The sequence below is a fragment of the Python bivittatus genome, unplaced genomic scaffold, assembly GCF_059951505.1.
Source record: "Python bivittatus isolate LINGU-HERP-01145 unplaced genomic scaffold, Pbiv_v1 ctg000020_np1212, whole genome shotgun sequence".
NCBI lineage: Eukaryota > Metazoa > Chordata > Lepidosauria > Squamata > Pythonidae > Python > Python bivittatus.
The window spans coordinates 109,488,295-109,515,589 of NW_028277030.1; the positions used below are offsets into that span (position 1 = coordinate 109,488,295).

The 27,295-nt window shown below is 37.3% G+C and overlaps 1 protein-coding gene across 2 annotated transcripts in view; it reads left to right on the plus strand.

The window, feature by feature from the left end:
- EPRS1 (glutamyl-prolyl-tRNA synthetase 1) overlaps positions 1-25,920 on the plus strand; it is a 50,405-nt gene extending 24,485 nt beyond the window's left edge. Inside the window, exons 18-33 of one of the 2 annotated variants that reach the window (XM_088146521.1) lie at positions 1,439-1,822; positions 3,852-4,118; positions 5,090-5,323; positions 6,965-7,233; positions 8,877-8,928; positions 9,635-9,844; positions 10,179-10,251; positions 10,977-11,056; positions 14,505-14,606; positions 15,520-15,675; positions 16,131-16,328; positions 18,789-18,962; positions 19,457-19,617; positions 20,430-20,508; positions 24,728-24,792; positions 25,563-25,920. In XM_088146521.1, the coding sequence (XP_088002647.1) occupies positions 1,439-1,822; positions 3,852-4,118; positions 5,090-5,323; positions 6,965-7,233; positions 8,877-8,928; positions 9,635-9,844; positions 10,179-10,251; positions 10,977-11,056; positions 14,505-14,606; positions 15,520-15,675; positions 16,131-16,328; positions 18,789-18,962; positions 19,457-19,617; positions 20,430-20,508; positions 24,728-24,792; positions 25,563-25,713 (2,655 nt within the window). In that variant the 3' untranslated portion in view covers positions 25,714-25,920. The remainder of the gene's footprint in view (positions 1-1,438; positions 1,823-3,851; positions 4,119-5,089; positions 5,324-6,964; positions 7,234-8,876; positions 8,929-9,634; positions 9,845-10,178; positions 10,252-10,976; positions 11,057-14,504; positions 14,607-15,519; positions 15,676-16,130; positions 16,329-18,788; positions 18,963-19,456; positions 19,618-20,429; positions 20,509-24,727; positions 24,793-25,562) is intronic. The other variant, XM_088146526.1, reaches the window with a different exon arrangement.
- The last annotated feature ends 1,375 nt before the right edge of the window (positions 25,921-27,295 follow it).

Genomic DNA, 27,295 nt, shown 5'->3' on the forward strand with positions numbered 1-27,295 from the left:
TCAACAAGTGATTACAGGTAGTCCTCGACTTACAACCATTCGTTCAATGACCATTCAAGATTATGAACATGCTGAAAAAAGTGACTTATGACTGGTGCCCAAAGTTACAGCCATTGCAGCGCCCCATGGTCATGTGATAAAAATTTGGGTGCTTGGTAGCCCACCTGCACTTACAACTGCAGGGGCGGTTCAACTCCCCCCACCCACCTATCTCCCCCCCATCTATGCCCTTTTCCCCTGCTATCCTGCGTTCTGCTGCCCCAGCTGACCTTTGTCATCTTCTTGCTCCTGCTGACAAGGCATGCTCAGCCTGGTTGCTGGGGCGTATAGGGCCGGGCTTTGGTTGCCAAAAAAAAAAAAGCCAAAAGCAGCCCTAGAGCCCTGGTGCACCAAAAAGCCCCTTTGCAAAAAGCTCCTGGAGTGCAATGTGCCGAAAAGCCCCTTTGCAAAAAGCTCCTGGGCATAATGCACTTTGTGCTGTGCTCCTGGGTGGGGCTGGGCTTTTGGCTTTTGCTTCGCGCTACAAAAAAAAAAAATGCCAAAAGCCCAGTCCAGCCCACCCAGGAGTGTGGTACAAAGGGGTGTTTTGGTGTGCTGCCACTCAGGGGCTTTTTTTTGGGGGGGGGGGCAGCACAAAGCAAAAGCCCAGCCCAGCCCTGCCCAGGTGTATGGCACAAAGGGGTGTTTTGGCATGTTGCACTCCAGGAGTTTTTTGCAAACAGCCTTTTTGGCGCACTGGAGCTCTAGGCTGCCTTTGGCTTTTTTTTCCCATAGCTGAAGCCCAGCTGAGCCCAGCCCAACAGCCAGGCTGGGCATGCCTCATCAGCAGCAGGAGCAAGAAGATGGCGAAGGTCAGCTGGGGCGGCGAAGCGCAGGGTGGCAAAGGTCTTGGAGTGCAGGGTGGCAAGGGCAACTGCAGCTGGTACTGAGCTGGGGCGGTTGCAACTAGCAGCCCCAGAGCTGTGTGGTTTTGGAGCTGCTCGCCACCCCGCAAGGCAGGGTGCAGGGCAGCCAGAAGGGCAGAGATGCGGGGGGAGATAGGTAAGTGGAGGGAGTTGGAGGCAGTCCCTTACCTTACTGAGGCTTCGGGCTGGGAGGGACCAAGCCCGGAACAGCTTGTATTGGGGTGTGTACTTGCTTAACAATCTGTGATTCTCAGTTAACAGTGGCACCTGGGACTGGTGGGATTGTGGTCACTAAGCGATGCTGTCATGTCGCTTTATGACTGCATTGCTTAGTGATAGAAATTCTGGCCCCAATTGTGGTTGTAAGTCGAGGACTACCTATAGAGACATCATCTTTCAGATCTTTCTGCTCATATCTATGAATGGGATTTGGATATCAGGCAACACTGCTTCCCCCCCCCCAACCAATGCATATTGTAGTTAACTATTTTACTCACTTTTGTGAATACATAAGTTTGGTTTTCTTTTCAAAGGTTGGTGCTGTACTGAAAGGTCATTCCAGTTCACTTGGGGCTGATGTTTCTCCTACTGCAGTTTCTGCTTCAGCCCAGGATCATTTAGCTCTTTACAGGAGGGTTTCTGCTCAAGGTGATGTAGTCCGTGATTTGAAACAGAAGAAAGCAGCAAAGGAGGACATTGATGCTGCTGTGAAACAACTCTTGGCTCTGAAAGCAGAATACAAGGAGAAGATTGGTCAAGACTACAAGCCTGGAAATCCTCCAGCTGCAGCAGTTCCCATCCAGTCTTCCAAATGTGAGGTTGTCACCACCACCAAGGTAGACAGCAAAGCTCTTTATGATAATGTAGCTGAGCAAGGAGAAGTGGTCCGAAAACTGAAATCAGAAAAAGCTCCCAAGGTTAGTAAAGAGATCAATTAGGCTGCTTCAAATTATCATTCTCTGATTCTGTCTAAAAAACCATGTGCTCCATTATAAGTTTTGAAATCTTTAGGAAGAGGCTCTTCTCTTGATCCCACCACCATTAGAGACATATCTCTTCATATGTTTTCTGAGAGAAAATGATCTTTGGATACTCCCAGGTTATAGCTATTATCCTTCTCTTAACAGAAAAGTAAATACTTAATTCAGTTTTGGAAGTGTATCACTTTTTTGTTGCTGAGTTGTGGGAAGGCAGCTGTATTTTTTATTATTAAAAATTATATAAGTGTACATGTGTGAATAATTTAAAACAATTAAATACTTTAATTGCATTGTTTTTATTGTTTATATTTAGTAGTTGCTGTGAATGCCATTCGTTGGCAAAAAGGTAGAATATACATCCTGTAATAATTTCAATGGCTCGAATTTCCTTTTATGGGATGGTGGATGGAGCTGACTTTCCTATCCTACTGTGATCCTTCATTCCTCTAATTTGGGAGAGAACTGAAGGACTGAAATAATAGTCTTAAGAACAAGATCTCAAGAGATACTGTAAGATTGTTATCTGTCTCCCCTTACATGCAAGGGTGACTGCAAGTATAAGCTAGTGAAATAAATAAAGTATTTTAAATGTCCTAAATAAAAGAGTTTTCTGTACCAAACAAAGCAAAAGATCAAATGATTCTTTCTACTATATAGGAAGGTTCTGGTTAATTTTCCCTACTACAAATTTGGCCATGTGTATCTTTAAATCAGTATCAGTTTCCCCCTTTTCTGTCTTAATCCCTTTTAAGTGTGTTCTTTCATTTCTGGTTTTAGGATCAGATAGATACTGTTGTCAAAGTGCTTCCAGCTCTGAAAGCAAAAAAAACCAGGACTAGAAAACTAGCAGTCCACCAAAGAGTGTCTCTCCTAGTTAGTTCCTCCTGCTTCTTCTCTTCTGTCCCTCTGTACGCTTGTGGGCAAAACTCTTGAATGTAAAGTAGCTAAGCTAAGTGAAGAGGTTCATAGATTTACTTCAAAGAAAACATCAAAAGTATAATAACAGTGGAAGTAAATAGGCTAATGCAAATGGTTTTTAGATATTTGAAAAAAATATATAGTTAAATGATAGCAAGAATTTCTTGCTTTACTTTTAGAATGATCTTCTTTTAGATCAGTGTTATATAGTTGCATGCCATTGCATATAAAACAAATGATTATTCTGTCCACATTGAGCAAATCTTGGATATATGTTTATATCAGTAGATTGAACTTTAAGGGATAACAAAAATGCCTTACTTCACTTTAGTTCACTTACTTCATTTTGGTTTATAAAGTGAAGTAAGTTCACTTACTTTAGTTAGTTCACTCTGTTCACTTTGGTTTATAACGTGAACAGAACAGACGTCCTGATGCGTTCTGAGCATAGCAGCAGTTCAGTTTATTGAATCTTACGCAGAAAAATGTCCTGCTGAATTATGCTGAAATCTACCGCCTTTCCACTCTAAAAAGAAATCTGGTTTGGAAAAAGGAGATGAGCAAAACCAAAAGCTGTTAGTTGTTCTTCTATTTAAAATTTAGGTACAGTATTTTAGACCAAAGTGAAGCATACTAGGCCAATTACAGAGAACAGCTAGTTCTAAAAAGTTTGCTCAAGATTTCAGAAGTCTTAACATAAGAAGCATTTACATCCAGCTAATCCATAAACTGAAAATGTTTGGATATTTGATAGTGGTCTAGTTTAGGGAAAACATTGTTTGTCATTCCATGAGTCACAAGCTCATGTGCTATTCTCCTCTGCCAGAGAAAGATAGTTTCTACTTTCTCTTTTATATAATTACAGTTTCCAGTCGAAAAAGAGTGGAGAGGAGAGAGTGTCATGGCCTACGACTCTACTCAGACTATTCCTCACAACAACAAATACATTTTTCCATTTCTTCTTAATGTCTTTTTTATTCCACTCTGTAGAAAACTTTTAGAAATATTTCTGCTTTTACTGATCTGTTACATTCTCTCCCTGCTTCAGGATCATATAGATGCTGCAGTAAAAGTGCTTCTTGCTCTAAAGGCAGAATATAAACAAAAGACAGGTCAAGATTATAAGCCTGGACATCCACCTGCCGCTCCTCCTCCTCCTCCTCCTCCTCCCTCCTTGTCTTGTGCTTCTGATTCTACTTCTTTAACTCTGAATGGTTTGACATCTTCTAGCCAAATAGATGGAAATGCTCTGTATAATAAGGTAGCTGAACAAGGCGAGGTAGTGCGGAGACTCAAAGCAGAAAAGGTTTCCAAGGTAGAATAATGATAAATGTGTTTTTTATATATATGTTGTTCCAGGCCTCATGTAAACAATGCTCTTTATTGTATAAGGTAGAATAACAGAGTCAGGGTTGCATAATCTCTTCTGCAAGTCCCCACTGATAGCTTGCTCCTTCCTTCTCCCCATGATGGCTTGCTCATATCTTCCCCAAAGTCTACATTCTTTTACACTATCTTACTTGTCATTACCCTACTTGGTTGTGAAATGTCTGCAACCCCAAAACCGGGTTCAGAGAACTGCAACAATGCAACATTGTGAGAGAATACCACCAGTATATTAGCTATCTATTGCCTTTCAAGGACATATCTAAATGGTTCCTGCCTGCATAAAGTATTCTGTTTTTTTAACAACAATATTTTTCCCAAGCTCCCATTCTCCCAAATATTTTAAAGCCTGAAATTGAATTCCAGAGGCATTTAACAAAATCCTATAGATTTTTGTCACTGTCTCTGCTTCAAAAATTATTCTTTCAAAGTCACTGTGAGAGGGTAAAGTTACCTCTTCCTCTTTAAGGAACTTATTCTGGACAATTTAATCCTAAAGCATTAGCTTCCTGACTTACCTCTATATTAGATATTTAAAAGGATTTGAGATCCAGTAATTTCTATTTTTTTCCTATATGTGAATACTAATTTCTGTATTAGACTGTCATGAGCTGCCTTGAGAGAACTTTTGTTTTGAAAAGTGACAGAGAAACTGATAACAACAATTAAGAAAAAAGATTTGCATAAAGCAAATGCCTTTCAACAAATACATTTCATTTGCCTGCAACAAATCTTTTGCATAAAATTGTACAATATGTTACTAAGATGCCCAAGAACGTATTGTTTATTTGAATATACATACATACGTACATACATTATATATATGTAAAGAAAAGAAAGTATACAGATAATTTTTGAGATGGTTGTATTTATTGCTCTTTCTTGACAATATTCCCACAGGACAAAGTGGACGAAGCCGTTAAACTGCTCCTTTCCCTAAAAGCAGAATATAAAGAAAAGACTGGCCAGGACTATAAACCAGGACAGCCACCCTCACCTCAGACATGTGACTTAAACCACCCAAAAAGCACAGAAACCAGTAGTCCTGGCTCTCCAGAGGCACATGTTCTCTTTAACCAGGTTGCTCTCCAAGGAGAAGAGGTTCGGAAGTTAAAATTGGAGAAGGCAGAAAAGGTAATTGTATTAATTAACAGTTTCATATACTTGAAGGAATCCTGGAATATCTGTTGTACTTGTTTTTATTTTTTGCTGCTATCCTATTCTTTGAAAATAAGTTGATTTCTCTTATTCTACCATTCTGAAATTAACTTCAATTCAACATTTGCAAGTTGCTTTAGCAAAATCAGTAGTTTTGGCAACTTCTGGAAAAAAAAATCCCAATTTTCTCCGAAAGGTCATCAGAGAGCCATCAGTTGTCACCGAAATCATTGATCCTGACATATCAGAACTGTTTTTCTACTCTGTGACTAGTTCATTTTTACTGTCTGGTAATTCAGCTGTGCCACTCAGAAACGTCCCGCATATTTTTAAAGAATCTGAACCTTTTTTCAAGATAAATTTAGATCTTGTCCAATATATTTCTTCAGGATTTAGTTGTACAGCAAATGTACATAACATTTGATTTTGCCATCAAATATAATATAAGCAGAAAAATCTAGATTACTATTCCAAGGAATTTATAGTGTTATTTTTTACTGTGGCAGACAGTAAAGGAAGAGTGGAAAAATGTACCTTATTTTATTTTTTTAATTTTAATTTTTAAGACATTTCTATGCATCTCCATGCAGTGTAAGGTACTTAAATACATTGTATACATTGACATGTAAAATGTATAAAAGATTAAACTGTATTAAAACATATTAAACTACATTTAAAGCAAATATACTAGTGGCCACAAGTAAGGGAGCTATACCATCATCAATTTTCAAATGCCAAGCTAATAAAAATACTTTTAGGCATACTTAAATGGAAATAACGTTGGTCCATCTAGGCCAGTGTTTCTCAACCTTGGCAACTTTGAGCTGTGTGGACTTCAACTCAATACACACAGCTTAAAGTTGCCAAGGTTGAGAAACACTGATCTAGACTGATATAGTCACTGATTGGCTACAGTTTTTTAAAAGGTCAAGCAAAAAACCATTGCTCTAACTCTCCTACAAAAGATTCTTTTATCTTTCACTTTTTTGAATTAAGCCTGGAAACCTTCTACATATAAAACATATGTGTTTCTTTGTTTCTTTATTTCATTAGATATAGGCATAGCCCAACTCCAAAGGAATTCTGAGCAGCTCACAGTTTAAACAGAAACAGCAACATACAAAATGCGTATAAAATATAGAGATCAGTGTCTGTCTGGACAACACCTTATATATACCAAAAGCACATTTAACAAGAGCACTGCATCCACCTTACTCCAAAGCCAGTTGGATTGCAAGTCCTGACAAGGAACAATGCTTACAGTCTGCCGAGTACCAACATTTTATTTGCATCTCTGTAAACAGAAAATGTTTTTTTAATAGAAATCTTTTATATTTTTGCTTGAGGTAGGAGTCTGAGAATGGGCAAAGATTTCCATTACTTCTGTTCACTTCTTGGTTCAGATTGCTGTGGTCCAGATGTAACAACTAATGATGCTTTTCTGAGAATCCAGAAAAGTCCCTGTCTCTTTAAGATCATTGCATCTTCTCTATTCAAGCATTTGTTCTGTAATTTCTCCATCAATTATAATAATACATTAAATATTTGATGCAGCTAATTGCATTCTTGGTTTCTCTTTTTTGCCTATATTTCCATGGGAATGTTGCCTTCTCAAAGGATAAGATTGATACTGCAGTACAAAAACTGCTTCAGTTGAAAGCCGAGTACAAGCTGTTAACAGGAGTAGACTACAAGCCAGTTTCTACAACTGGTGCAGAAGACAAAGACAAGAAGAAGAAGGAGAAGGAGAACAAATCTGAAAAGCAAAATAAGCCACAGAAACAGAATGAGGGACAGAAGAAAGGAATGCAGAAAGACCAAGGGAGTAATTACAATCTGTCTTCCAATGGACCGGGGGATGGTCAAGGACCTAAGAAACAAACAAGGTAAAAGCCTTAAGATATAATACGAACATCATGATAAACTGAAGAGCTAATATTCAAAAAGGTAATGTATTGTCGAAAACTTTCACGGCCGGCATACAATGACTGGTGTGGGTCTTCCAGGCTGTGTGGCCGGGTTCTGGAAGTTTTGTTTCCTAACGTTTCGCCAGCACCTGTGACCGGCATCTTCAGAGTGCAGGAGCACAGACAGGAGCAGTTCTCTCTGTGCCCAGGGTGATGTGACCCTTTTGTGGGTATTTATAGAGATCTGGGGGGGAAGCAGGGGATTGGGTGTGTGTGGGGGGGTTGGGTTATTGAGTGGCTGATTGTTTTGGTGTCAGAATCTGTGTGTATCTTCCTGGGGATTAGGCAGGGTTTTTTCTTCCTGGGGATTAGGCAGCCACTCAGTAACCCAACCCCCACACACACACCCAATCCCCCCTTCCCCCTCAGATCTCTATAAATACCCACAAAAGGGTCACATCATCCTGGGCACAGAGAGAACTGCTCCTGTCTGTGCTCCTGCACTCTGAAGATGCCGGTCACAGGTGCTGGCGAAACGTTAGGAAACAAAACTTCCAGAACACAGCCACACAGCCCGGAAGACCCACACCAGTCATTCAAAGAGGTACCTTGAATAGCTTGATTTTACAGACCCCTCCTTCAGCAGACTTTGGATACAACAGGCACAATTTTAGTTCAAGCTTCACCAATTAACAATGATGATGATGATGATGATGCCAAATATGTTGTAAAGCTGTCCAGGCAATTCATGTCATTTGCATAAATGTATGTTATTTATATAATTGATGTAATTTAGCTCCAACAGCTCTGTTAGTTTGTAAAAATCAAGATTTTACCACGTATAGAGAGAAGATAGGCGTGCCATAGTGGCTTTTCATAGATAATAAACTACAGCAAGTTTTTTTTCCCTGTCCTTCAGTTGTAATTGAACACTTCTAACTATGCTGTCTCTGTTTGAAATGTATTTAGTACCAGCTGTTCACTAGGTCCTGTGGTGTAGTCTCATCTTTGATAATGATGAAAGGAGAAAAAGTAATAAAGACGTAATGACGATGCTTGAGGTTATAATGCTTCATGAAAGACCTTTGCCACTGAAAGAGATTTTAAGGAATAGTTAAGGAAATTATGGGAAGCTGGTTTGGCGAAGACATTGATTTTTTTTTCCAAAAAAAGAAGCAACAGAACTTAGGCTTTTTCTGGAAATTATGATGGCAAAACGAGAATTGTCAGAATATTTAGATTTTTAAAACAAACTATATATCTCTAAGTATATGGAAAATATGATGGCAAAACCAGAGCTATCAAAAACTTTGTCTTTTTAAAATAAACTATTATATCTAAATATGGACATTTAATCTGATCTAATCCCCTCTGTTAGTACTGAAGCTCTGGGACAAGTATTTATTTCCCATTATTTTATATGCATGATGTAATAAAAAGTAAACATTAAAACTGTATTTTGTATTACTGTATTACTGGATTTTATATATAGATATAGATATAGATATAGATATAAAAATTTCATTTTTTGAGGTAAAAGGTCAAAACGAGAAGACTGTTGTTTTATTAATTCAGCAATTATTGCCCAAAATGTATTAAAATTTATTCCCCCTGTGTTATAGGTTGGGTCTAGAAGCTAAGAAGGAAGAAAATCTAGCTGAATGGTATTCTCAGGCAAGTATATCTCAAATTTTACTTACAGTAAGATTTCCCTTGCATATTATTTTTTTTTCAAAATGACTTGCTTGTAAGAACTCAGTAATTGATGGAATGTAAGTTATTTTCTTACTACACTAGATGTAACTCAAAATCTCAATGTATTTCTACTGGTTGAGATGTATTAGGTGAGATCCAGATTTCATTGCTGAAGTAATAGAAAATAGTTAATTTCTGTGAATTATTGTTCAAAAAGACCTATATCTAAAAACAAACATCCAGTTTGAGAAATGCTACAATACTGGAATGGTAGTGAATGCAAAATTATTTTTTTAATATAGTTACTTTTTATAGGGCATTTGGATAATACATTTCTGATAAAAGTGATTTCAACCCAACACAGTTTCCTTGAAATCAGTGGGCTATATTTAACTATGATGCTGATTCACTTGAATTCATAACATAAATATATGTATGCATTAAATTTATACCCCACCACAATCCCACGTGACTTAGTATTTTACAGAAATACAGCAACCATTAAAACATCCACAGTCAGTATTAAAATATTTTTTTAGAAGTCCCTCTTTCTGTGGATGCTTCTCTCTGTCTTTTTCCACCTTAATATTTCTTAGTTATTTCATTCCACTATTTTATTAACCTACTGTTCTTTTGCATACTTAACAACATTATCCATGACTGAGACTTTTTTTTTAAAATAAAGGTTATTACAAAATCAGAGATGATTGAATATTATGATGTGAGTGGCTGCTACATTCTCCGTCCATGGGCTTTTTCAGTCTGGGAAGCCATCAAGGACTTTTTTGATAGTGAAATAAAAAAACTTGGAGTGGAAAACTGCTACTTTCCCATGTTTGTATCTCAAGCTGCATTGGAAAAGGAGAAGACACACATTGCTGATTTTGCCCCGGAGGTAAATTCAAATATTATATTAATTCTACCCTTGCCTGGAATAGGCTGTAAAGATTTTAAAACACTAGTCCCAAATAGAACTTTGTGACCAACCAAAAAGTAGCCACGTGCATTTAAAGGAGCACATCCTTGGACCAGGCATTTAGTGGAATGCTTGTGTATCTAGGTCCTCAGTGACTTGGTACAAAAGCAATAGTACAGGAAATTAATTAAATTTCACTTCCCATATTGTTAAAAATTGGGTTTGTGTACATGCGCATGTGTGTGCATGTGTGTATGTTGTGTGTGTGTGTATTAAATGTTTGCAAAAAAACAAAACATTCTGTGTTTTTTAGGTTGCCTGGGTTACAAGATCTGGCAAGACAGAGCTGGCCGAACCAATTGCTGTACGTCCTACCAGTGAAACAGGTAACAATGAATAGTGCAAAATACAATCGGAAAACACTAAATTTTCTCTTCATGTGGTGTTACTGCAATTATGGCTTTTGAAACAAAAATGGAATTATCTTTGATTCAGACCATGAGCTGTCATTAGAGTGTTGCTAAGAACCATGCTACTTCAAGGAAGGAGGAAATGGATAATATGGATTGGTTTTTAACTGAGGCATATTTAAGACTAGAGCCATTAAAATCAATACATCTATTAGAAATATAATACTTAATTTTAAATTATAAAATTGTATTGCCCATTTTCCTAGTTTAAAAAATTCTATGAAGTAGGGGACAATGTAGAACTTAAAAAATTAATAAGAACCACTACAAATAATATGGCTAAGACCATAAGTACTAAACCAGATCAGGAGCACAGCAACATCAGTTTAACCAAATGCCTGGGTAAACAGAGATATGGTAAACTAACCCCAAAACTTATAAGGCTTAACACCAACTATATCTAAACAGGAAAGGAATTCTGCCACTGGGGTACTTTTATTAACAATGTCCTCTCTTGGAATGTCACATAGCAGATGTAGCATCCTTAGGAGGGTAGATAGATCTTATTTGATGGACAAGCACTAAGGGAGCAGGCCCTTAGTCTATACTGACATCTTGAAAATCAACTTAATTTCAAAATAAATAACAGATTAGGTTGCACTCCTTTAAAAAACAATATCTTTTGTGCTTTTGATTTGTAGTAATGTATCCTGCCTATGCAAAATGGATTCAGTCCCACAGAGATCTTCCAATCAAGCTTAATCAGTGGTGCAATGTTGTGGTAAGTACAGGTTTTTACAGAGTGTGTTTTATTATTTGCTAATTAGCCAGTAATTGTTGCTCCTGCCTCTCATTACTGTGTAATAATAATCTGCTTCCCCAGCTACACTGGAGCAGCACAACCAACTTATCCAGCTCAACTTCCCCCAAGAAACTAGAACAGCCCAGCCTTGGCAAGAAATGCACTGGCTGCCATCACCAGCTCATCTATCCCTAGCCCAAACAGGACTCCTGAATGAGTCCTCTCAGAGCTTTGCTGGAACCCAACCAGCCTAGCCTTGCTGGGCCTGGACTGGCAGACATTGCTGGCTTGAAGAGCTCCCGTAAAGCTGGCCTAACTGATCCAGCCCCATTTTACCTGCTTATATGCCAGTGTCCATAGCTGGCCTGTTTGGCCACACCCTGCTGTCTTAAGAGACACAACTGCTTCCATCGATAGCTCATTTGGTCGTATTCTGGCATTTTCACTGAGCAACAAGGCTACTTTGTCAATAATAGCCAGGACAAGAGTTGCAGTAAGCAGAGAGCAGACCACAAGCCACCAGATCCCTAGTCAAGCAAAGAACGGCCCGGAAGAGAACGTGGACAGTTCTTTGGGAGCCCAGTAACAACTCAGGTTGGAACTCAGTCAGGAACACAGTCTAGGAGCTCAGCAGAACCCTGCCTTGGAGATTGGCCGCAATTCTGCCTCACAGCTGCGTGGCAAGTAGGAGGCTTTCTGACAACCAGGGGCAAGAGCAAAGACTGTGCCAACTTTAATCAGTTAAGTTATCAATAGCTCAGAGAGTAACAATCAACTCTAGTTTCTAGATCCATTTCAATCCAGTTTCAGGCCTGGCTATAGAACAGGAACTGCCTTGGTCACTCTGTGAGATGACCAGTGCCAGAAAAAGACTGGGGGAATGCAACCCCATTGGTTATCATGAACCTCTCAGCAGCTTTCAGTAGTATTGACCATGATGTAATCCTGGACAAGCCAACAGAGTTGGGATGTGGGGCACTGCACTGTGCTGGTTCCACTCCTATTTGGATGGCCATTTCCAGAAGGTGATGCTGGGGGTAAGTATGCTGCCTCATGGTAGTTAATTATGGAGTTTCTCAGGGCTCCATTTTATCCCCTCTGCTTTTTAACATGTGACTGCTTGGAGAGGTCTTCCATGGAGGTGGGCTGTGGACCTGCAGCTGTGCCTCTCCTTTTCATGTATCACAGGTGAGGCAGTCAGTGTTCTGAACCAGTGCTTGGGCAGGGTAAGGGACTTGATGAGGGCTAGTAAATTTAAACTCAGTCCAGACAAGAGGGAGATACTGCTTGTGGATGATGCATCTGTCCAGCTTAGTGGTGCTCTGACTGGCCTGGAGAGATCTGTATTTGCCCTAAAGGAGCAGGTTTGCAGTTTGGGGTGCTCCTATATCTATCACTAGTCCAGGGAGTCTCTGTGGCCTGGAGTGCCTTTGATCAACTTCAACTAATTTACAAGTGTGACCTTACTTAGACAAAGACAGCCTTGCAATAGTTATTCACACTCCGGTAATTTTCCTGGTTGGATTATTGCAATGTGTTGTATGTGGAACTGCCTTTGAAAACGGTCTGGAAACTTCAATTAGTTCAAAACACCATGGCTAGTTGCTCACCAGAACTGACCAATGTGAACATTTTCATCACCTGGTCCATTTCCAGATCCAGTTCAAAGTGCTGGTTTTGACCTTTAAATGCCAAAACAGCTTAGGACCAGGTTAGCTGAAGGAGCTCCATCTCCCCTATGTACCCGCCCAAACCTTATGATCATCTAATGAGGTCCTTCTCCAGGTTTCCCCACCAAAGGAGGGGAAGTGGGCCTCTGGGAGGGGGAGACCCTTTTTCTATGGTGGCACCCCATTTATGGAATTCCCTCCCCAGAGAGGCTTGATTAGCATCATTTTATTGCTGATGAAGATCTTTCTATTTTCCTAGGCTTTTTAATTGGTTTTTAGTTGTATTTTAATTTGTATTGTTTTAGATTTTGAACGATAGCCCTGTTGCTTCCTAGTTTATATAGGTTTTTTATTTGCATCTTGTTTGATTTTAATGTATATGTTTTTACTCAAATTGTATCTTTTAGTGTGCTTTATTGTAAACCATCCAGACAGCTTTGGAAATTGGGCAGTTTAAACACTTTAATAAATAAATAAATAAGCCCTATGAAAACCAAACTGTGCCTGCAGGGACAATGGAAGGAAGGGGACAGGAACGTTAGCCTAATAAAATTTTGGAACCAAATGCTTGTGTGTGTCTCCAGTAATTCCAAAAACAACCCTCACAAACTTTACAAACACAGCTTTGGAAACAGGAAATGATTATCACTGAATGAAATGTACAACATGCAGTGTACATATATGGGTTTTGAAGACCCCCTTCCATATAATGTTTATAATATGCTGTATTTATGCTGTTGTAAAACTGAATAGTCTTTTCAACCACATAGAAAATATAGAAATATAATTGAATATAGAAATATATATTAATATATATATATTACATACATAATATACATACAAATATATACATACATATATAGTTAAATATATTTATTTGCTTATTGTATTTCTATCCTATTTGCTCCTGTTGAAACCAGCCAGCAAATGTTAATAGTAATAAACCAAACCACTTCAATGAAATAACAATAAACAATAAAACAAGACATACATAAGCCACAAACAGTCGTAACTTCTGTCATAAAATATCTGGGCATCAGTGTTAAAAATGCAATTTTAATGAGGAGAAGACTTAAACATAAAAGTCAGTGTTTAAGGTCTTAAAACTACCCATAGAGGAAACATCTTGGGTGAAAGAGTTTCGTAAAGCTGGACACCCACCCCCCAAAGACCCTTATCTTGATAATTTCCAAACAGGCCTCCCTCCATGAACAGCACCAACAGTCAACCCTTAAAGGGTATTCAAAGCTTTTGTCTCACAACATACGGGGGAAGCTGTTCCTCAGGCGGGTAAGAACCAAACAGTGTAGAAATTTACCTGTCAGTTCGAGCCCTTTGCATTTAATTCAGGCATCTACAGGAAGCCAGAGCAGGTGTCGTATACTCCTGATGGGAAATCACATATGGAAACCTGGCTGCTGCATTCTTGAGCCACTACAGTTTCCCATTTTTCTTGAAAGGCATCCCCGTATAGAGCAATAGTCTAACAGGAGGTAACCAATACATGGCTCTAGGTGATGGGACATGAACATAATATATTGTACCACTGATTCAGTTCATTCCCATTTAAACAGGTTTTTCATGGCATGTGAATCCTGTATATCCCTAAATTCATAAATCATAACCTGTCATCAGAAATAATAGTTCTGAGTCATGCCCAAAAGGAGTCTTTAAAAGTTAATGTATCAATGGAGATTATGATTTGAACGTTATATGAAAGACTTATTTGTTTTTATTAAATTGCTTTTATATTGAAGCGCTGGGAGTTCAAACATCCACAACCATTTCTGCGTACTCGTGAATTCCTGTGGCAAGAAGGACACACAGCATTCTCTACTTACGAAGAAGCAGCTGAAGAGGTACCACACGCTAAATGATTTTAATAAAGCATTGCTTGTTTGTGAAGAGTTTCAAAAGATAATTCCAAAACATTCGCCTAAATATTACAGAGTGATTTTACACATAGAACAAACATTTTTTAAGTTTTGTGTATACATTTTTTTGTTTATGGTGGGTGAAGGTATATGCCTAGATAGTCTATTGGAATGGACAGCCATAACAGATTTAATAAATCATCGTCATCATCCTAAAAAAAGCAGGCTTATCTCCTCCAGGAAGCTTCTCTGACAGCAGCATCTATGGAAACTGCAGAGATCACATAAATGCCACCATTACATACTTGTGTCTTAACATCTGATGCAGGTATGTAAGTTGCAGCATTTGCATGATGACATCGCATATGTTACCATTTTTACCCCACATGCAGGTGCCCATGCTTCCTGGATGAGAACAATGATTTGATAAATTAATGAATTGTTTTATGCTTTTGAGAATACATGCAATGCAATAGTCAGTCTAGTTGTATTTTCCTTCCCTATGCTGTGAGGTTTACAGTAATATGCCATGACTTGTTACTTGCTCTTCTTGGTGCTTGTAAAATCAACATATTTTCAAAGTGGATTCTATTGAAGATGTAAATCCTATAGAAATATAATTGCAAAGTTAAACAAAAATCACATTCAGATTAGGCATTGGGCTGTGAAGTTCAAGAATAACTGAACATTTCATTTTCAAAAATTTTTTGCATTATCCACTCTGTAGTTATTACTACAATTTAAATCTGCAATTAATAGCAAATTCTTAATCAGTGCTACTAAGTTTGTGTCCAGTTGAGCATCCTTGGGTTTTATAGGACACTATCAAATGTTAAAATAACCCTTTAAGTATATGTACTTAGAAAGCTAAATACCTGCTCACCTTTTTGCTTGCTAGGTATTGCAGATTCTGGATCTATATGCTCGTGTATATGAAGAACTTCTTGCAATACCTGTTGTGAAAGGAAGAAAGACAGAAAAAGAAAAGTTTGCAGGTGGAGATTACACCACAACAGTTGAGGCATTTATATCTGCCAGTGGGCGAGCTATCCAGGTACAGTACCAAATTCATTATATGCCGTATATGAATACAGTGGTACCTCTACTTACGAACTTAATCCGTTCCGTGACTCTGATCGCAAGTCGAGTTGGTCGCAAGTCGAAGTAAATTTTCCCATAAGGTTCAATGTAATTACCGTTAATCCGTTCCGCCGTCCGCGTACCACGCGTCAGGGGCGGAAAAATGGCCGCTGAACACGCGACAGGGCGGAAAAATGGCCGCGGACCACGTGGAATGGGCGGAAAATGGCCGCGGACCATGTGGAACGGGTGGAAAATGGCCGCAGATCCGGTTCGTAAGTCGAGGCGAGTTCGTAAGTAGAGGTAAATTTTTGGGGCCGGAGCTGATCATATCTCAAAATTTTCATAAGTAGGGGTGTTCGTAAGTAGAGGTACCACTGTATATAGAAAGTGGCTGAATGCTTTTTATTTTCTTGTACTGTATTATAGGGAGCAACATCTCATCACTTGGGACAGAATTTTTCAAAGATGTTTGAGATTGTCTTTGAAGATCCCAGAATACCAGGAGAGAAGCAATTTGCTTATCAAAACTCTTGGGGCATTACGACTCGTACCATTGGTGTTATGACCATGATTCATGGAGATAACATGGGTTTGGTGCTGCCACCTAGAGTAGCATGTTTTCAGGTGAGTTAAAAAAAATCCTCGATGCACATCTTTTTTTTCCCCAAATAATTTTAATAAGAATTATAAATGAAAGAAATAAAAGCCAATACAAAATACAAAACATCTAAACAGAAAACTACAAAAGAAAGAAAAAAAGGGAGGGGTGTGGAAAAGAAAAAGAAAAGAGAGAAAAGAAAAAGAAAAAAGAAGGAGCAACTTCCCCCTTCATCCTAGCAAGTAAAGACATTTTTAATAGCCTATCACCATCTCTAAATACAATATAATCTCTCTTCTCCCCATAGCTCATCGCTTAAGTAAAAAAACAAAATCCAAATGCTTCGTTAATCGTTCTTTGTCAGCAAAGAATGATTAACTATTTTCTTCTTTTAGCCCTGATCAAACCAACCAACCTTGTATTCCTTCCCAGAGTCCTTTGAAATCTTAACAGACCTCTTTTCTATATCCAGTAAGAAAAAATGATCCAGATCAGTTTCCTGGTTTGATACCTGTACATGTCCTTTAGGAAATAAGTCATCCATCAGCTCCATTTGTGTTACATTTAAGTCCCCCTTCCAAGTAATTTCAGAGACATCCATTGCAATTTGTTCTTGTTCTATAACTTCATTACAACACACTCTGTCCATCTTGTCAAGCAATTCATCCATTCTATTAAGAAGCTTAATAGAAAGATATTCAAAAGTTTTCAATATAGACTTCTGCTCCATATTTTTTATCCTCTAGCTCCCTCTAGTATCCAACAATTCAAGGTCTCATTATTGTAAAAAAAGCCAGTCTCCTTATCATAAAAAAGCCAAAACAGTCACCATTTCCTCATGAGAAAATATCTTCTAATTAATTCAAAATTATAATTCCAAATCCCTCATCCCCCTTAATCCATTGTTAACTTTCCAAAATCCATATACTGTACTAAGCACCCTTTTGCTGCATAGTCCAAAAGATCATAGATTTTCAAAACTTTTAAAATCAAATTTACACCATCATCCTCGAAGGAGGAGGCAACTCACCCAATGAATACAGTGTAGCCTTGCCGGTCCAAAGGGTCTCTACAGTAAACAGTAAAAATAATCTGAAAAAATGATTAAGAAATGAAGCTTGGTTGAACTTAATATCTGTAAAAGGCTGCTTTGTGAGTATGAGCTTGATGTAATCCCAACTCCCAACCACTCCACTCATAAGCTGACCGCAAAATGGCAGTTTCTGCAGTCTACTCAAAAGTAGTGGCTGTCCGGAGTCATGTAGATAATCTCAATGATTTCCCCTTCTTCTGAAGAAATTTTGCCAGTCCGGATCCAGCATCCATCCGTGATTCCTGTTGCAAAGCTGTCCTGCTAACAAGCAGGACATCAGCTCGCCATGGCACTCACGGGAAGTCCTTGTTGATGCACATCTTTTGACAATGGCAATTTACCTTTTCTTTTTTTCCTTGCCATTTTCTAGAAAAAGGGATCTAGACAAACTAGGTTCAAGCTGTAGGAAATCCTAAGTGTCCTTAATTAAGTCCTAATTAAATTTGGGTTCAGTCCTTCAACAATCAGCAATTAAATTTGGCTAGGGAAAGCTATATTCCATCATTCAAGGAGTGGTACAAGGGCAGCATTCTATCTAGTACCACAAGGGTGCAAGGAAGGCCATGTACCATATGTAGTGCCATCATCTTCGTGCCGCTGTGGCATCAGGGAAAAGTGCAGGTAGCTGCAACTATTTGTGATGCTATTGCATTCTATAATTGGCTTGAAGTTTTATAGTAGAGAAGTAGAGAAAAAAGAGGCTGATGTAGAGACTCTGGTTTGTATAAAGTAATCCTGATGTTCCTGTTACTCTTGTCAGCAAATTGGTCCAATTGCCATACATCATTGTTGCTTGTTTACGTGTCTATGTGCTTTAATATGTAGGTGCAAATGAAAAGTAAAATTGGAATCAATTATTAACCTGAGGAAAAAATGTTTAAAAGATACTAGTATTAGGAAACAGAGAGTTGTTCAGAAATGTATTAGGTTCCAAGTATGAAAGTTGAGAATATATATTTTTACAATACTTTCTCTTTGAGCTGGATAGAAATTATGAAAGGGAAACATAATTAATAAAAGAAAATGTATGGGAGGATTAGCATGATATAGTGAAAATATTGACAACATATTTTGTTTTTTGTATCCATTCCTTTTGGACCAGATAGTTTGGGTGATTTTCCACAGTTTTTGGATTGTCTTCCTTAAAAATTATAAAATAAAAATCCATTCTGCACATTTCATATCTGCATATTATAATCCTTGCAAATAGTACATTAATTAATAGAGCTACGCAAATCTTTGGAAAACATAAAAGTGTATACATAAGTACTTCATTTTTTCCAGGGTCATGCAGCTCCTTTAAAAGCTGCTCCTCATACATGTGGCTGCATAGCAACTTCATTTAGTGAGGATTTTTTTCTGTCTAGCTTTATAACTCTGAATCCTTATTCAGGTGGTGATTATTCCCTGTGGTATCACTAATTCCCTTTTGGAAGAAGAGAAGGAGGCTTTACTGACAAAATGCAATGAGTACTGTAAGAGATTACGTATTGCTAATATCCGTGTGCGAACTGACTTGAGAGAGAACTATTCACCTGGCTGGAAATTCAACCACTGGGAGCTTAAGGTAAATATTTTAATTCTGTTCTCTTCTGATTAATTCTTTATTGTCAGGCTTTCTTCATCTATGTAATTTGTTGTTAGAAGTATATATAGAAAATAAATGTAAAAATCAGTATATACTGATAAATCAAACTTTTTTTATGAGTACATGCTGTCATCTGTTATTTGGAGGGGACTCATCCATTCCTGGGTGTCTGTGGAATGAGCATTTCCATCTGTCAATATATTATATATTACCTCACTGCTGAGACTTGGAAAAAGTAATATTTGTGTTGGTATAAGCAAAGTTTCATGATCTGTCCTTAGTGGAACAGGTTCCTTAATATTGGCTGTTGGATTGGAGAATAATTTGCAGAACATGTTACATTTTGATAGATCTAAGCCTGGGAGTCTTCAACATAACCCAAAGCAGTGTTTTACCTTTTATGTTTTGCTTCAGAAGGTCTGGAAAATGTGAAGAGGAGCAAAACACTCTGTTTGTGACTTTTTGATTTATAGGGTGTTCCAGTCAGGCTTGAAGTGGGGCCACGAGATATGAAGAATCATCAGTTTGTGGCTGTTAGACGGGACACAGGAGAAAAGTTGACTTTTTCTGAAAATGAAGCAGTGGACCAGCTCAGCCGTGTTCTGGAAGAAATCCACGCTAACCTTTATAACAGGTTAAACTTGAGGCTGGGGGAAAGGGAGTGTGACAGAATGGAGAAGATAAACACTATCTGTTGTCCTATCACATGATTTCAGACATAAACTAGACTTGTGGGTAATAAATGAAAGATAAGAAAAGAACCAGATAAGAGCATTTCAATTCCAATTGGAAGATTAACTTGCATAAAACAGCTGGGCCATCTTTGAAATTCATACAGTCCAGAGAAGAAGTAGAATGCTCTGATTGGTCTTTCATATAGCTGGAGATCAGACTATTGGATAGGTGCCATCATGTCAGGACATATTCTGTGTGACAGACAAACAGCTATCTGCAAGTCCAAGTCCAGAGAGCAGGACCTGCCTTGAAGGGCATGCATGCTTGGGAGACTGATTTAATTAAATTTTTATTTAAAGAATTTTAGCCCTTAGTTGTTCAAAGCTTTGTATACCAGTACCTTAAATCTGACTTGCAGGCTGACAGCCAGTGTTGATCCTTTTAGCACAGATGTAATACATATATAGTATACATATATGTAATACATATATAGTAAAGTACCAAATCAGCAGTCTAGCAGCTATAATCTATACTGGTTGTACTAAATACTTCTGTAGAATGAGACTTGGTTACACTTTTATATGGGACTTTCATGTGGATTTAATTTATGGAAAAAAATTGAATGTATTAACTTTTCAGGTGCATATTCAAGAAAACTTGAATATAAGAGAATTATAAGAGATTGCTTGATTCAGTCTTTTAAACAGTCTGGTTCAGTACACTTATACATTATGTATTCATTAACTGGACTGAATGTTTTCTTTATCTTAGAGCTGCTGAAGATCTTAAGAGTCATATGGTGGTGGCCAATTCAATGGAAGAGTTTCAGAAAGAGCTTGATTCAGGAAAGGTAAATAATTTACCATTGTAGTGGGCTAAGATCCATTCCTATGCATTCTTACAGATCTAGTGAACATAGTAAATGCAGTAAAACATGCATTCATTTTTTTTTTTTAAGTAAATTAAGTTATGTGTAAGTGCTAGAGTTCTGGAAGCTTTCTCGATCCTGGAACAGAATATTGTGGAGAATTCTGAAATGTTCCATTTCTCTCCAAACCTTGAAGCTCCTCCCAGACTATGCTGTCTAGTTTGCTGATTACCAAAGGTAAATTGTCAGAACTGGAATGGTGCAAAAGTGTTCTAGGGGTGGCCTGGCCCTGAAACAGAACTTGGAATACCATGTCTGGAACACCTCCAACTGCTTCAGGTTGGGAAAATTTACTTCTGGGAACCACAAAACATCCCCTGGAACATCATGATGCAGAAGGAAGTTTGGCAGGTCTGGAGAGAAACTAAACATTCTGGAGTTCCCAGCATGTTCCAGTCCCAGAGGAACAAGCTTTATGCATCTCTAGTAAGGACATGATCCACATAAACTAGTTCAGGAATTGCAGATTTTGTTGTAAAGACTCTACAATGTTTTTAATTATAAATGAAGAAGAATGAATAATGTTTAATAAAAATTCCTTTCATGTGAAATAAAATTTATAGAATAAGCAATGCAGCCAACAGGTTGATTGTTTAGTTATTCATTTTATAATGTGTTTATCTATTAGGTTTAATTAATACAGAAGCTGCAGTTAGCCATGCTGAGTATTTCCTCTCAAGTGAGTTCCTGTCAACCATTTTCCTCACCAGATTGCTAATTCTGGACTATAGGACATCTCAGTGATATGGAGATGTTTCTTTTTTATCTGAGTGGATGTGAACTATGGCAAGCAGCTGTTGACAACAACTTTATCAGAAAGATAACATAGGAGTAGCAACTTGCTTTCTCTCTGCCTTTTCAAAACATTTGTAAAGGTGAATGTTGTCACCCCATCATTAGAACATTTAGGGACAACTGTCTTTATCAGCAGAAAAAAAAACAACAGGTTGAATGTCTGAACAGACTCTGTAATAAATCCAATGAGAATAATTGTAAAATAATTTAAAATGAAATAATTAATGCATTCAGTTCATAGAACACACTGCTTACGTCAAGAAACTATTTCTATCTGATTTAAATAGAGAGCATCAAGTGCATGGAAAGATATCAAGTGACAAGAGGTTATTGGAGCTGATATGATACAGCAATAAAACACTTTTCATTGCAATAAAATATTGCCTTTGGTTTACAGTATGCAAAGTACTCTAAGGCAGCACTGGCCTATTTGGCATAACATGTAAAAAGTAACTTTCTTTAGGATAAAGAATAGCCTTGACAGTGTGGTAGGTAGGTAGGTAAGTATGCAGGTATGGAAGTATGCAGATATTCTTTCAATATATAAGCCCACCTCAATTAGAATTGATTAGATATAATGTTCCCAATAGATAATGTGATACACAGTGGTAAATAATTATATCTTCAAATACATTTCTAGTTCTCTCAAGGACTAGACTGCTATGTAGTCCACAGAATGTCTTACAGTGAGTAGGAGTTTCATATAATCTGGTACTGCCAGTTATTCCACTATAAAGCATTTGATAAGAACTGAGGCATTTATATGAGTGTAATACTTTCTGGTTGTTTAGGATGAATATTGTTATTCATAAATTGATTTCTTTGAAATTCACACAGTTCTTTGGTTGGTTGTACTTCACTGCATGTCTCCAAATGTACTCTGAGCAGATTTGGGGGGAAGTGCTGGAGAGGTGCAGGGAAGAATGGAGAGTTTGATCCACTAGTCCTGTTTTATTCCACTGACAGATGTAGATAGAACTTTTATGTACTTCGAGTTTGAATCAATTTCTGTTTCTGTCAGTTTAGGATTTATATAAATTGGAATGAATCTTGGTAACAAAATGAAACTGAATTATAAGAAATTATTAACTTTTCTACATACTAAATATGTAATGTAAATATTGTTAAATTTCAAATGTAGCAAATGCATGTAAAGCCTTTATGACTGGAAAACAAACATTATGTAATACATATTTATTGAGAAGTAAGCAGTCATGGCATTTGAGAACTTGTAATGCTTTCTCTATTACCTGTATCAAGAATCAGTACATCGTTATATCGAAGATCTTTTTATTTTATTATTTATTAGTATTTATTAGCTGAAACCATCTGGGTGGTTTATAGTAAAACACACTAAAAAATACAGAGTGAATAAAAGCATATAAATAAAATGCAAAATAAAAACTCCATATAAAGTAGGCAGCTGTATTCAGAGACCAAAACAATATAAATTAAAATGCAATTAAAAGCCAGTTAAAAAGCTTGGGAAAATAGAAAGGTCTTCACCTGGCACCAAAATTATACTGCTGTAAGTGCCAACCAAGCCACTCTGGAGAGGGAGTTCCATAAATGGGGTGCCACCAAAAAAGAGGCTCTCCCCTTTGCAGAGGCCCACCCCCCCCCCTTTGGTAGGGGAACCTGAGGAGGACCTCATTAGATGATCTTAAGGTTTGGATAGGTACATATGGGAAGAGGTGCTCTTTCAGGTAACCTGGTTCTATGCTGTTTAAAGGTCAAAAACAGCACTTTGAATTGGGTCTGGAAATAGACCAGCTGCCAATGTACATGCCGAAGAACAGGCATAATATGTTCATGTTAGCCAGTCCTGGCAAACAGTCTAGCCGCTCTATTTTGAACCAACTAAATTTTCTGGACTGTTTTGAAGAGCTTTGTACAATGAATCCAACTGGGAAAGTTACCAGACAGTGAATAACTGTTGCAAGGCTGCCTCTGTCCAGGTAAAGTCGCATTTAATAAATCAGTCAAAGTTGATTAAAGGTACTCCAGGCCACCAAACAACCTGGGAATGGAATCAGTGTAGTACAGTCCCTCCACATCCCAAATCTGTTAGCCTGTCCAGGATTATATCATGGTTGATACTACTGAAAGCTGCTGAGAGTTCATGAGGGAAAAAAAACAGGGTTATGCTTCCCCTATCTTTTTCTGGCATAGGTCATCTCACAGAGTGACCAAGGCAGTTTCTGTTCTATATCCAGGCCTGAAATTGGATTGAAATGGATCTAGAAAATCGAAGAACCTGGAGATCTTTATATGATTCATGTAACATCATGAATCTCCCCATTGTGGGGAGATGGGCGGGGACAAGTCTAATAAATAAATAAATAAAATAAATAAACATTCTTCAGAGTATCATTGTGTCTCTCCCATAAACAACTGGATCCAGACAAAGTTAGTCAACTGTAGTATTATTTACATTGATGAGATTTGGAGCATTCATTACAGTTTTTCATGCTGATTTCTATCAGGACCCAAGTGTGATTAATTTAGTTTGGCTCCAGTAAGTATACTGTGTGAAGACTTAATAATAAAGTGGGTTGATTCAATATAGTGTTATATTGAATGAAATAATTCCAGTGAGTATGCTAATATGTTAAATCCAATCTTCACTGCTCTTCTACTGTATCTTCCAATGCAGTAATGAATATATAAATTGCTTCAACACTTACTATAATATAATGTATTGGAGATAGCACATTATATCTCAGAATACTAAAATCATTGAAAATATTTGCATAGAAGTTTTTTTTATTATTAAATGTAAAAGATAAACTTTATGTTGTCTTGTCACATCTGGAAAATGCATTGAAAGTTTTAAAAGTTATTAGAGTAGTATGGATATCAAATTTTGAAAAACAGAGTCAGGAATTAAAATGGGAATTTTATCTTTTATCTTCCATTGTTTTATGAAAATAAGGATGATCTCTACATTTGTCTCTTTCCAATTTTTACTTTTCTGGTTGAGAAGATTGGAATTTTCCCCCAAATTCTGTGGCCTAATTTGGTGTTTTATCTGATCTCACCAATAAGGGATGCCTTTATGCTTTCATTAGGTGTGCATTTTAAAGTCTTCCAGGATTTAAAGAAAACACTGAATGAATCTAATCAGTTGTCTGTGTACTGAATATACAAAGACAATTTATAAGCACGGTGGAGTCAGTGTGATTTCTTTTAAGATAGCTAGAGTCACTTTAGCTCTTTGGTATTGCAAAATTGAATAGACAACCACTAAAGCAATAGAGGTTATTGCAATTTAATAAAACTTTTATTTAAAAAGTAACTCTTGGTGCATGAACTTTAAAATATGCGTATGTTCTCCTTATTTCAGATAGTGCAGATTCCTTTCTGTGGAGAAATAGAATGTGAGGATTGGATCAAAAAAACAACTGCCAGGTAGGAGAGAGTTGTGTTATGTATATATGAGTGAAAGAGAAAGAGATTTCAGAATGTATATTTTTCAGTTACAATATATTTTATGCGTTACAGTTTGAAAATCAGTAAGAAAAGTTTGCAAAAATTTCCATGTGTGACCAATGTAAAGAATTATCTCGTGAAAAGTATTATCTGTGTAAAACGAGGGTGACATGCTCTGTACAATGGTGAACATAAGCAGTGCCCTGCTGGATTGGAACCCATCTAGTCCAGCAATCTGTTCTCATAGTGGCCAACCAGAGGCAGCCACAGAGCCTTCAAGGCAAATAGTCACTGATTCCCATGACTTCCATGAATTGGTTCAACCCTTTTTTGAAGCCAGCCAAGGTCGGCTGGAAGTGTAGCATTAGTGAGTAACTATGATCCTTGGAGCTTTTTCACATGAACATCCATTGTTCCAATTGATCGGTAGTCAATGGGGGGGTGGGGGAAAGACAGGATCAGAAATTTGCTGTAATCTATACTGAACTAGTTTGGTATTAGATACATCTTAGCTACCAATTGAACAGTAGACTACTCCTTCAACTTAGCAATCCTCTTCTACAACTCTATGCAGAAATTCTGATTTTTATGCTGTTTGGGAGAATGTCATTAATTTGCTTTGTTTAAAGATGTTTAACTTTTGCAAGGCAAGCACAAACTAGGTCATACTTGACAATTTCTAGCTCACAAGTGTAGGCTGTTTCAAAATAAATTAGGTGGAAATTTTACAAAAGTGCTTTCTGTTTCAGAGATCAAGATCTTGAACCAGGTGCTCCATCCATGGGAGCAAAAAGTCTCTGCATCCCCTTTAAACCACTGTGTGAGCTGCAGAATGGGGCAAGATGCATCTGTGGCAAAAACCCTGCAAAGTTTTACACTCTCTTTGGGCGTAGTTATTAAGCTGCTATTGGAAATGCTGGTTTCCTTATATTTCAACTCAACTTTTTAAATTAAAGACTGAGATGATACTATCCAGGTTTTTGTTGTTACTTTTTAAAATAGCAACTAACAAAGCCATAGAGAGTCATACCCCTTCAGTGAAACTTGCAGTATTGCACAAACCTTTCTGTATACAGTATCTCTATAATAAATAAGTATTGTCATCCATCACTTGTCCTCTCTTTTGTACTCATGAAGAAAACTTATCTGTCTAGTGAGTAATCATAGGTTACTCACCATCACTGATCCACCATCAGAGGTGGAAAGGAGGTGCGAGAAGACCTAATATTACCTCCTGCTCAGTGTAAGATCCACTAGAGAATCTCTGACTGATGACCATCCAGTCTTCATTTAGAATTCACCACTTCATATGGTAGCCTGTTCTACTTGCTTACTATTCATATAGTCAGAAAGTTCCTTCTGACATCTAGCCTGGATCTATGTTCTTGTAGTTTTAATCCATTGTTTCTGATCCTGCTCTCTGGGTAATATAGAATAAGTCCACTCCTTCTATATGACAACATTTCAGATATGAAGACTACTGTAGTATTCTATCATCCTTCAGTTGTCTTTTCAATAGGCTAAAATTACCCAGATTCTTTAACCTCTCCTCATAGAACAGTTACATACCAAGACTCCTTACCATCTTGGTAGCTGTCTCAATAGACTTCCTCTGAACTTGCTCCAATTTGTTACTTTTTGAATATATTATGCAAATGAAATGTATTACCAAAGTTCATATGGTGATATACTTGAACATTTTTAAACCAAAGATTTCTCTTTGTATCTGTTCTTGCATCAGACTCATGTGCTGTGTATACAGAGTCAACTGCCGTATTTCATTACATTACAGTATATCATTAGTGTAAGTTCAATACATTGTTCAGGAAGTGAATGGTAGATGACAAATTATCGATTTCTGAAAAGTCAAGAATCTTTCAAAAATCATGTCAGCACTAACATCTTGAACACATTTATTTATACATAAACTTATTACAAAAGTATGTCACAAGTACATAATAACTAGTTCGAAACCAATTAACAAAATACATAAAATCTTAAAACATAATATCAAAGAAATAAAGTTCAGTGATTTTCTCAGATTTCCTTCTAAGACAATATTTGTGAAATTATACTAAATTTGTAAAAATCATTAACTATCAAGAATCTCAGAATGACTATATGGGTTTTCCCTTAAGAGATCCTAGTCAATAATTTACTTCTTCCAGAATAAATGTATGACTATTAAAATCATGAAGCACTGATTCCAGTTTGAAAGAATCTATTTTACTGAACTATGTCAGAAATATTTATATGCAAAAGCTTCCATATGACTAGAAAATAGTAAGAATTAGAATAGCAAGAATATGAGCATTCTAGCATATTTATTGGGGAGGTTTAGCTTAATGATATTACTTGGAAAATTTAAAATATAATGTTTTCTATATATATACATGCAAAAAAAAATATCATTCCAGCAAATGTGTTTCTGTTTCAGACATATGTGGTCTCATTCAAATGTGGTGGGTCTTTGCTGGAGACT